Raw genomic sequence first — 12,349 nt, forward strand, 5'->3', positions numbered from 1 at the left:
ACTGTAGTCATATTGTAAGAACAGTTTTTATTAGTCTATCTCTGTAATATTTTGTTGTTTGTATTCGCTTTTTCTCAAATAGTCTCCATGCCCTAGTTAAGCGAGAATCCTAGAAAGCAAGCACAAGAGTTCAATTTTTAAAATTATTAAATATTTGAGCAAATAATGAGGTTAAATTGTCATCTTTAGTCAACAGTACAGTCTAAAAGAAAATGCAATGGTGTAAAGTTGACAGCTCATGTAGAAATTAGTAATTAATTGTGTAAAGTGCCTATATCTTTATGTGTTTGTTTCATCTGCAAACGTTAATTATGTATTTTGCACTGATTTTACAGCTTTTATCTCTTTAACTAAGATTTAGTAATTTGTGATTATAGAAGCAGCACATCTGCAACATTTGGGGCGCTAAGTACCATTAAAAGCCATTTTCTGACTCTGCAATTTAAAGCCTTAGTATTACTAGAGCAGTGAAAAGAACTCTGCCTACTACCTGGGGATAATGCTACCATTATGCTGGAATTTAATGGAGTAAGGATAAAGGCCAAAGACAACATGGCCCTGTGTTTTATTCGACCCTGTGATCGTTTAGCACTGGACTGGGAGTCCAGTACAGATGTCAAGTCTGACTTTCTAATGCACTCAAGAAAAGTATGCAAGCTATATCTTATTTCCTAAACAGAAATGATTAAGAGAATCGGTTAAAAATAAAATAAAATAAAATATAAAAAACCTTATGAGAGTTCTTTCCGCCTAAGTTGCCATCTCCTCTGGTTTTGGAATCAGCAGACTAAAGATAATATTTTAAAATAATTAATAAATAAAACTTCAAAAATAAGAAAAAATCTAAACACCATTTTTTAAATTCTCTCTCTCTCTCTCTCTCTCTCTCTCTCTCTCTCTCTCTCTCTCTCTCTCTCTCTCTCTCTCTCTCTCTCTCTCTCAAATCTTGGCACAGAGAAGCGGGAAGTTACTTAGCACGGTTCCGGGTTTCCTCGCGCCCCGCCCTACCACAGCTACAGGCTTTTCGTCCCTGGGTCGGTTTGTCTTGCGGAGAGCAATCCCTGTCCATCGGTCAGCGCTCTGCCCGCCCGCCGCGCATCTGTCCTTCTCGTTTGACTCCGCCCCGCATCTGTCCGGAACCGCCTCGCGTCTGAGCTGACCCAGTGCGCGTCTGCCAGTCAGTCCCTCCGGACCTGCCGCGAGTCTCAGGCTGCCGAAATCACCGCGCGTCACTCGGTCCGTACCCAGTGGGCACCTTGGGTATCTGGGCGGTCTCTGGTTCCCCGCGTGTGTCTGTCTGTCTGTCTCTCTGTCTGATCCGCCGCCTGCAGCCTGCCGGCCCAAAGCACCAAGTGCAGTCAGCTTTCGCTGACGTTCGGTGTGTGTAGCGGCCTTACTTAGCTGGGAGCCCGCCTGAGACCCGCCAGGCAGCCGGCGGAGGAATACACGTTCGGCGCCCCTGCCCTTGTTGATGTAATTTTAAGCCAACAGGAGCTCGAGGCCTATATTTATGCAGAAAACGGGTTGCGAGGCCTTGGTCTGCAATGCTAGATATGGGGAGCTGCTTGATGATTTCTTACAATTTAACAGGGAAAGGGAAATTTCTTTCCTACTGCTGGCTTTTGAAACTGATTTTAAATCTGAATGGGTGGAAATTGTAAATCCCTAAGGTAGAAGAGATTTGTTATTAGGGTGCCTTTTTGTTTGATGCGTTCTGAGCCTACTGACCAGGTGTTTCTGAACTTCATTTTCTCAACCTCAACAGGGTTTCTGAGACTGCTTTTAGCTTCCTTCTACTTGGCTTTTTTCTATTCGTGAACAGCTGCTTGGCCCATACCTTAGAGAAAGCAGCCTTTTTTTTTCTCTCCCAACAGAATCTCCTTCCTGTGCTCAGAGAGATGGGGAGTGGGGAGCCTAATCCTGCTGGCAAGAAAAAGAAGTACCTCAAGGCTGCCTTGTATGTGGGTGACTTGGACCCAGATGTCACCGAGGATATGCTATATAAAAAGTTCAGGCCTGCTGGCCCCCTGCGCTTCACCCGAATCTGCCGTGACCCGGTGACCCGCAGCCCCCTGGGCTACGGCTATGTTAACTTCCGTTTTCCTGCGGATGCAGAGTGGGCCCTGAACACCATGAATTTTGATTTGATTAATGGCAAACCATTCCGCCTCATGTGGTCTCAGCCAGATGACCGCTTAAGAAAGTCTGGAGTCGGAAATATATTCATCAAAAACCTGGACAAATCCATAGACAATAGGGCCCTTTTTTATTTATTTTCTGCTTTTGGAAACATTCTCTCCTGCAAAGTAGTATGCGATGACAATGGCTCTAAGGGTTATGCCTATGTGCACTTTGACAGCCTGGCGGCTGCCAACAGAGCCATCTGGCACATGAATGGAGTGCGGCTCAACAATCGCCAAGTTTACGTTGGCCGATTCAAATTTCCGGAAGAGCGGGCAGCTGAAGTCAGAACCAGGGATAGAGCAACTTTCACCAATGTCTTTGTTAAAAACTTTGGAGATGACATGGATGACGAAAAACTGAAGGACATTTTCAGTGAATATGGGCCAACTGAGAGTGTTAAGGTAATAAGAGATGCCAGTGGGAAATCTAAAGGCTTTGGATTTGTAAGATACGAGACACACGAGGCTGCCCAAAAGGCTGTACTGGACCTGCACGGAAAGTCCATCGATGGGAAAGTCCTATATGTAGGCCGAGCACAGAAGAAAATTGAGCGCCTGGCTGAGTTAAGGCGAAGATTCGAACGGCTGAGATTGAAAGAAAAAAGTCGGCCTCCGGGGGTGCCTGTCTATATTAAAAACCTGGATGAGACAATCGACGATGAAAAACTGAAGGAGGAATTTTCTTCCTTTGGATCAATTAGCCGGGCTAAAGTGATGGTGGAAGTGGGGCAAGGCAAAGGGTTTGGTGTCGTCTGCTACTCCACTTTTGAAGAGGCTACCAAAGCAGTGGATGAGATGAATGGTCGCATAATGGGCTCCAAGCCCCTGCATGTCACCCTGGGGCAGGCCAGGCGCCGGTGGTGAGAATAAGAATGCTCAATTTATTTCAGCCTTAAGCTGATGCCTACTTAGTTTGGGCTACTTTGTGATAAGAGGTTATTTTATGTCAATTCATCTTTTTTTTTAAGTGACTATTTGCTTTAAAAAATGTGAAGCTAGAAAACCTTGTTCATTTTAGTGAATAGCATAATTTCTAATTGTAAAACTCATTTTGTACTATTTTTTGATATAATATTCTTAGAAAAATGGAGAATAAAGTTTATTCCTCCACACATTTTTTTCCTAAACGAGTCAAGGTGAGGTAATTGAGTATATTTCTTTTCTTGTTTCAATAATATTACTAAATTTGATTTCATCTATGAAAATATTCTCAAAATGGTCCTGAATCTATCACAGTGAAAACTTGTAACTTGCTTTTTGAAAAATCGATAGTGTAGGGGAAAATGTATGTCATCGAGTTATCATTTGTGCATAATTTCACTTTAAATTATTACTTAATATGACTATTCTTTTAAAAAGATGTGAGCTTCTTTCCTTCCCTTTATTTATTTATATTATTTTCCTTTTAAAGATATAGTTTGGGTATACCACAGACTCAGTAGTGGCTTTATCTAAGTGTTACGAGTTTTCATTATTAATGTAATACCCAGAGAAATAAGCATAGTGGTGTTTTCTCAATCAGTACCTTAGAAAATTAACACTTCAGGTATTAATTATTTAAATTTTGAATTTCATCTTAAAAAAAACTTTCCTGAGAAATTTGATATTTGAAGACAGTCTAGAGAGCATTCTTACCACTCATTTTTCTAAACTCATTTGTATGTATACTCGAATAATGTTAAATTAACAAGACGAATAACTGTACTGAATTGACTTTACATAGAGATAATTTTAAGATTTTACCTTCAGCAATTATCGTGTCAATATAAAAGTTAAATAATCCATATAATGTTTAAAAAAACTACCTTGAGTAACATCTTCTATTAAATTTGTCATTGTCTCTTGTAAATTGTTGAATATATCCATGTGATAATATTCACACTTGTTTCAAAGTTAAAGAAAAGGTTGTCACCCTTGAATAAATCCTATGTTTTTATCTATCACATGAGAACTATTAATCCAGTATGAATCTCTTTATGTCTGGTTGCTTGGAAATTTTGACAAAATGTTCTGTTCTGTTACAGTTATATCATTTAGATTGTAATTTCTAGATTACAGATTTTCTGTACTTCACTTGCAGTTCTCTCTTCTTCCCACTCATCTACCTTCCAGCCATATTACACTTACTTTTATGTTTTCTTCTAATGTTCTCTCTTTTAATATATTCCACTTAAATCCATTTTGGAAGTTGAGAAATAAATACCTAATTTATGTAAAATTTAAACAATTATATTTTAAAAAATATGATTTACTCATCACAGATACAACTGTAATTAAATGTCTATTCTTAGTTGTTTTTTATTACTTTATTAGAAATTTTCAGTTTCATACATAATGCAATATAAATATATAATTTGTTAAAATTTCTGTTAGCAATTCACCCACAAAATAATGAAAATAAGCTGTTTCTATGTAATTAGCTGTAAATTACAAGTATATTCATTATCAAACATTTTCAAGTGGAAATCAGTTTTTTTCAATTTTAAACATAATGCATACTGATTCTAAAAAATGTACACATTACTAAAATTCATAAAAAAATCATAAAGAAGGAAGTAAAATTCTCACAGTTCAGAGATAACCACTATTAATATTTTCAGTACATGCATATCCTCCCATGACTTTTTTCCTGTGTATACACACACTGTTTTACAAACAAAAAAGAAAACATACTATAAGTACTGTCATGTTTTTTTTTTTATTTTAAACTAACACATAACCCTTTTTACATGTCGATAAATATCTATCTGTATCATCATTTTAATGACTACATAGTATTCCAATGTGTGGATGTACTATAACTTATCTAAGTAGTTCATTATTGAATAAGATTTATATGTTTTTCAATGTTTTCTACATTTGTAAATAATGTGTTGAACATCCTTGCTTAAGAACATTTTTGAGTTATATGAGCTTGACAAAAATCAATAGCATGTAAAAGCTTAAAACTGGTAGAAAAATTAAAATGCACATCATTGCTGGATGTATCACAATTTTGAAAAACATTCAAGATATAGTTTTCAATTAAATTGACAAAAAAAAACCTAAAATAATGGGATATAATTTTTGTAGTTTATAAGACTACTTGCTTTATATCTTTCTGATCATTAAAATATATGAAAATGATGTAACTCCAAATAAAATGTAAATAGTTACATTGGTTATTATTTATCATATTTACTTCTTTTTACCCACTACCAGTTTGCATTTAAATTATAAACTTGAAGTCTCATTATTAGTCTAACACTTTTACAAATGTTTCGATTTAATGCAAATCGCTAAAACCTTCTAGAAGGTAAAAATCTTCAAGCATATGCATTTAATACATTTCAGGAAATTATTTAAGTATTCAAATTATTACTATTTTCAAAAAGTTAGCTAGTGTAATGAAAAAGAGTAATTAAAATGTACTTAAATACACATAAAATAGAAATGTTAAGACCCTGCAAAAAGTAAAAACAAAACAAAACAAAACAAAACTAAATTCTGTTGGTGAAAAGCAGGGGAAAAACATAAAGAAAAGATAATCTCTCTTTGAGCACAAACACCTGCATAGTTTTTCAATCTTCTATATTTTATGTTCAGCTACATTTAACAGACTCCTTATAATTAAGGCTTCCAAGGGGGAGCACAAATACAAAAGCTTAAATCGGTAACAAAGCATTAAAAATATGTTATTGTTCATTCCTAGTGCATGATTAGTAAAAATTGGTAAAACTATACTATCAATGATCAACTTAATAATAGATTTTTAATGCAAGTTTTTTTAAAGGTTTTCAAAACAGTCACTTATATACAAACTTCAAATGTGCCCAAGGAGAAGAAAATTAAGAACATTGCTTTGTGATTACAAACCATCACATTAAAGGTTATTTGGGGGAAGCTTTTCTGTACCAGAAGTTTCACACATACTGGTGCCTTTCTGATTATATCTATGGTTAAGGGGGAAAATAAAATGTTATATGTGTAAATGATATTTTTAGCCCAGTGAAAAAAATGTAAGAATATTTATTTTTTAAGGGAATATTTAGCAATGGAGAGATTATCATCTTACTCATAAATAAATGGCCTAATTTAAGGGAGCAGTTAGAAATGTATTTATAAATGACTGAATATAGATGATACAAATGTTCCCAGCACTTATGGGAATACCTGGAATATAGCATTTCATGATTACTTGTTGAATTAATGACTAAATAACCTATGGATCATATCCTTCTATTTGTTTGTTTTCCAATTCTCAGTATTTGACAACAAGAGAAAAGAGTTATTACAGAATAAACCATTTTTATCAAATCTCATCCTATGAAGAAAATTGAAAAGTCATTGGTTATATAGATTGGTATTTCTAGCATAGTGTTACTGGTGACATAAATTCATGCTTATACTGTTAAGGTATTATCAATGCTTTCACACTTCTCATGCTTTTTTCCTTCATTATTATTAAACACTCAACTGATGAACCTTTCTTAGCCAAAGCTTCTAATAATTGGCATAACTTAAATAAAAGTCTATTTGTAGAGAAACTTTTAAAAATAAATTAATGGGACATTGCTTCACGACCAAGATATTCTACAAGATTTTGCTCTTGCATTGAATCAAGTGATCACGAGAGTCCCTGAGAGATTAGTGCTTGCACATCTGAAATTAATTGATTCTTACATATTTCAGGGTGTTATTTGCTTTCCATGGAGTGTAACCTAACAAATAGTTTTTTGGAGCCTCAAGAGAGTTAATGTATCCCACTTGGCCCCAGAAGATAATGGTCAGTAGTTAGAAATAATCTAGCTACCACTGGAAATCTGAGAAGAGAAAGGCCTAACTTAAACATACACATACTGAAGATATAATTTCTATGAAACTTTAAAAACTAACTCCAAGCACTTTTACTGCCAGAAGTCAGTCAATTTTAAAAGTTTTCCCATTTAGCCCCCCAAAAAAGAATTCACTTTCTTACTAAATTTCTCATCAAAAATAGGTAAGGGTAGAGGGGGTCAAATATAAGATGACAGGCGGAAATCTGACTTTGGGTGGTGAACACACAGTGCAATATACAAATGATATCTTATTGAGTTGTACACTTGAAACCTATGTAATTTTATTAATCAATGTCACCCCAATAACTTCAATTAAAAAAAAATTGGAAAACAGGATTTGTGAATGAACTCAAGAATAATTCAAAGAAGGGAAATAGAGAAATAAAGAATAATTTAAATGTTATAAATGTTAAGTTAATACTGTGAAAACAGTAAAATTCTGCCTAGTTTGATATCCACTTTAAGGTAAAGCAACATGAATAGTTTTTATTCAATCTGATTATTTTTGACACTAATTTGACTACTACAGTAATACTAAACCTCAGGAACATTTCATTTATAAGTGAATATCTTAAATAATTATTGGTGCTAATCTGCTCCTCTGTACTTCTTACCTCCACAACCTAATCTCGATTCCATTCTTACTGAACACCGAAGTTCATATAAGGTATTTCTGGTTTACTACAAAGTTTGTCTAAACATCATCTCAGAATTTTGTAGTAGATGTGCCTGTATGTTATATTGTACCATTTTGTTGAGATACAGTTTCAGGACTTGCATGTTAAGCTGAAGTAGATGTGGGAAATGTCTACTTTTTATTTGTGGATGAAGATATTCTATTTTAAAAAATGTAAATATCATAATGATGCTAATTAAACCAACAAAAAAGCTATGGGGGCTTTTTGGAATTGTGGTTTCATCATGTATACATGGGCTGGTTGATCTGAATACCAAAGACTGGGTAGACTATATATAGTTAGAAATATATATTGCTAATATGGGACAAATTTTGAGATATGAAAGTGACATCCCAAGAATAACAAGAGATAATACTAAGAGACACTACCCAACTTTTCTGAAGTGGTGACACAGGCAATGAAAATTATCTATATACAACCTTTAGTTGTTTGAGACATACCACAGTAATGTGAACTCCCTCAGGCAAAGAGTGAAAATATATAATATAGGAAAATATAATTTTCTGAAACTTCTATTATATTTTGATATAAGTAAAACAAACTGAAAGAATAAAAAACAAGTATGTATGTTTCTTACTTTTAGTCTCCAAAAGAAAAAAAAGTTTTACTTCAGGTAGAATGATTTTCTTAGACCACTGGGTCATTTTCACTATTTTTTTTCTCTTTAGGTTGTGAGAAATGCATGTACTTAACCTATTTTAATGCTCAAAGACAAATATATTCTATTTATAAGTGAAATATCAACCATAAAACAGTGTCACAAGCTTTCCTCAACAGCAAGTTTTGTCATAAAGATCACTTAAGATGAGTTTCTGATACAAGTAATTACATACTTGACATTTTATCTATAATCTGGGGCCAAAAATTTAGGGCTTTGAGAATTGCATTCTAATTGATCTTGGATCATACATTCATAGAATAACGTTTTGTAGAACTGTTTATCTTGTTTAATGTGCAAAGTCCATCTATCAGGTTTCTAGATGAAATTGAAAATGTTCTTTAAATACTTGAAACAATATGAAATCTACCCCTAAAAAACAAAATTAAGGCTAGTCAAATAACTAAGAATACTATATTAAATGATTTTATTCAGTATTAGGTATCCTTCAGTAAAAGAAAGAGGAATTTCAGATAAATTGAACACACATATTTTTAAATGTAAACTACAATTTAATGCTAATTAATTCATCATGCTCTGGGAAAGAGCTCCCACAAAAAGTATGCAAAAGCGAGGACTGGATAAAAAGAGCAAAAAAAGTCATAGAAATCCTTCATGACTACTAAGAAAGGGTAGCCACATTTCTCTGGTGTGACATCATATGTAGGCTTAAAAAAGCATTGAGAATGCAAAGATAGTGGAGAACAAAGGAAAGATTTGGCCCTTAGGACTATGAAACTGTGGCACCCCATGGAAACTTCACTAAGAGTCAGCTTTCATGTTTAAAATTGTTTCAGAAGATAAATTATTTCCTTCTTTCTTAGGTTTCATATACTACCTGGAAACTTTGGGACATCCTAGAATTCTTATTAAGGTATTCCAGTCATAATTCCTAACTTAACAACAATGATTCTAAAGTGTGTTATAGTATTTTGAATTTTAAAGCTCCCTATGTTTTGTAGTTTGTACTCAGATGTCCCTACATTTGCTCTTTTCTAAGGTGCATTGATAAATTTCTAAGTTTACTATGACACAAATGGTAAATCATTCCTATAAAAAGTTATCAAGATTTGTATGATGATTGAGATGGGAAGCAGTGCTAATTCTAGTAAAGTTAAATCATGTGTTTATGGGTAAATTAGATGGATGGATGGACTTGTGCATATCTACATACATATATACACAATCAAAAATAAAGAAGAAACAAAAAGGAGATAAGAACAAATAAATGTAACCCAGGAAAATGATGTATCTATTATTACATGGATTTCAAATTAAGAATCACAGACCTCCTAGACAAAAAAAAAAAAAAAAAAAGCTTGTATTCCCAAGTAAAGTTGTCTTCCAAGTAAAGGTAATTAGACAAATGATGACAGGTGGAAATAGCCATAGGCGATTTACTTCGGTGATATCTTTACAATGAACTGATATTTACAAGCATGCTGGTGGTGAAGTACATGCCCACATGTAGTTAAAAAGCAGTATTGAAATGAGCTCTGTGCAAGCTGGCATTCTTTGTTTCTCAAATTTGGTCCAGAGTATAACAGAATCACCTGGGGGTATTTGTTAAAATTGAGATTCCTAGGTCTCCCTTGGCTTGTTGAAACAAAATGTACTAGTAGTGCGACGGAGTGGGAAGCAGAAATCTACAGTTTTTCATAGCCTCAGAAGATTCTTATTCAATCTTATAAAGATCTAGAACAGGAGCTAACAAACTTTCTGTAAGGACCAGATAGTAATTATTTTAGCCTTCGTGGGACAACTGGTAAGATCAAGGATATTATTTGGGTACTTATATAACAAACAAACAAACAAAAATATATCCATACATTTTTAAATAAAAATTATTAAATTTATTGGGGTGATATTGTTTCACAAGATTTTATAGGTTTCAAGTGTACAATTCTATAATATGTCATGTGTATATCGCATAGTGTAATCACCATCCAAAGTTGAGTCTCTTTCTGTCACCATGTATTTGACCTGCTTTACCCTCTTCTACTCCCCACAAGCCCCCTTTATCTCTGATAACTACTAAACTGTTATCTGTATCTGTTTTTATTTTTTTTGTTTATCTTTTTTACTCATTTCTTGCTTTCTATTTTATATCCTACATATGAGTGAAATCATATTGTTCTTTACCTTCTCCATCTGACTTGCTTCATTTGGTATGATTCATCCATGTTGTTGCAAATGGCAGCATTTTCTTTTGTTATGGCTGAGTAATATTCTTTTATATAGATGTACCACATCTTCTTTATCAAATCACCTATTGAAGGACACTTCAGTTGTTCCCATGTCTTAGCCACTGTGAAAAATACTGCAAAAATTAACATGAAGTACATATATATTTATAAATAAATGTTTTCAAACTTTTTGGGTAGATGCCCAGAAGAGGGATTATTGGGTCATACATTCAAACAGTTTTACTTAACATTTTAAAATTCACAAAATTCAAAATTTACTAATGATAATGACAATAAAATAGTATATTTGGTAATACAATTCTAATGAGAAGAATTTGAGGGTGTTACATTTCACTTAATTAGGGTTCAAAGTTGGTTTACACAATTATCAAATAAATTGTAAATATGCTTATCTGCAAAGACACTTTTAGCTTGCAGTTCATAGAATACCAAGTGGCACCCCAGATTTGGCCTGTAAGTTAGAGTTTTTCAACCTCTGATCTAGAAATTCATATCTAGACTGGCCTAGAAAGTATTTTGCAAGGTTAATTACTTAGGATATATAATTTTAAAAAATTATTAACTGATATCATTCAATAAAATAAGTTTAAAATTAAATAGTTAAAATATGAAACAAAATAATACAATCAAATCATAAATGCTCATTTTAGTAAGAAAAAGATTATATATATATACATATACAAATATCTATCTATCTATCTATTTATATATATATACACACACAGTACACATGTATATACTGTGTGAGTGTATGTATAAAGACTGTAGTTAATCAAAATATTTTTATTATAAAATTATAGGTAATTTTTATTTTATTGTTTCTCATTATTTATATTTTAGAAATAGTTTTAACTAAAATGTAGAATGTCTTTAATAAAGAAGAAAACTATTTAAAAATACAATTACAAAAATTTTATAATAACTGAACTCTATCTCATCCTCTAAATCTGCTCCTCCATATATCTACTCTATCTCAGTAAATGGCAGTTCCTCTCTTGTAGTTTTTAGGCCAAAACTTTGGAGTTATTTTTGACCCCTTTCTTTCTTCACATGCCCAACATCCAATCTACTTTGAAAATATATTGTATATCTTATGACTTAATTATTACATTATTGTCAAAAGTCTAGTCCAAACCATCATCATCTCTTACTTAGATTATTTCAGCAGTCTTTTAACCCTTTTCCTGTTTAGAAAAAAAAAAGTGCAGCTCGCTGCCAGCATTAATTTAACATCACACATAGGGATGCTATGACTTCTAGAATTTGACATTTTCAACAATTGAGAATTACTACTACTATATTTTGTAAATAGAAATACCATTACTAAAAACAGCATGCTATAAATAGAATGGTGCAATTTGTTTCTAAAGACAGTATACTACAGCAACGCAAAGATAATAATAAAAACAAGATATTTCATGGCAAACATTTGGGGTAAGATTAAGACTGTAATCCACAAGTTATATTAGAGTAAATAATGCAGCCACAAGCGCCGCTGGCAAGTATTCTTGGGCAAATGTGAGATGGGTTACCAGACTTCTGGCTTTCATCCTTTTGTTCCTACACTCTATTCTTGACACAACTGGCAGGATGATTCCTTACAAATACGTCAGATTATGTAACTTCCATGCTCTCAATGCCCAGTGGTGGTCCATCTCACACATAAAGAATTTCAAAGTTCTTACCATGACCTTACCTTTCTGATTAAATCTCTAACTACTCCGTCCCTTTCTAGTCACTGCCACACTGTCCCTTCAATATTCTAAGAAATGTCAAGCAAATTCCT

The 12,349-nt window shown here is 33.4% G+C and overlaps 1 protein-coding gene across 1 annotated transcript; it reads left to right on the forward strand.

Moving 5' to 3' along the window:
• Positions 1-981: 981 nt before the first annotated feature.
• PABPC5 (poly(A) binding protein cytoplasmic 5) lies at positions 982-5,561 on the forward strand. The gene is made up of 2 exons (XM_016146848.2): positions 982-1,236; positions 1,875-5,561. The coding sequence occupies exon 2, from the start codon at positions 1,899-1,901 to the stop codon at positions 3,045-3,047; it is 1,149 nt and encodes a 382-aa protein (XP_016002334.1). The 5' UTR covers positions 982-1,236; positions 1,875-1,898; the 3' UTR covers positions 3,048-5,561.
• Positions 5,562-12,349: the final 6,788 nt, after the last annotated feature.

Source organism: Rousettus aegyptiacus, unplaced genomic scaffold (genome assembly GCF_014176215.1).
Source record: "Rousettus aegyptiacus isolate mRouAeg1 unplaced genomic scaffold, mRouAeg1.p scaffold_m13_p_9, whole genome shotgun sequence".
Classification (NCBI taxonomy): Eukaryota; Metazoa; Chordata; class Mammalia; order Chiroptera; family Pteropodidae; genus Rousettus; species Rousettus aegyptiacus.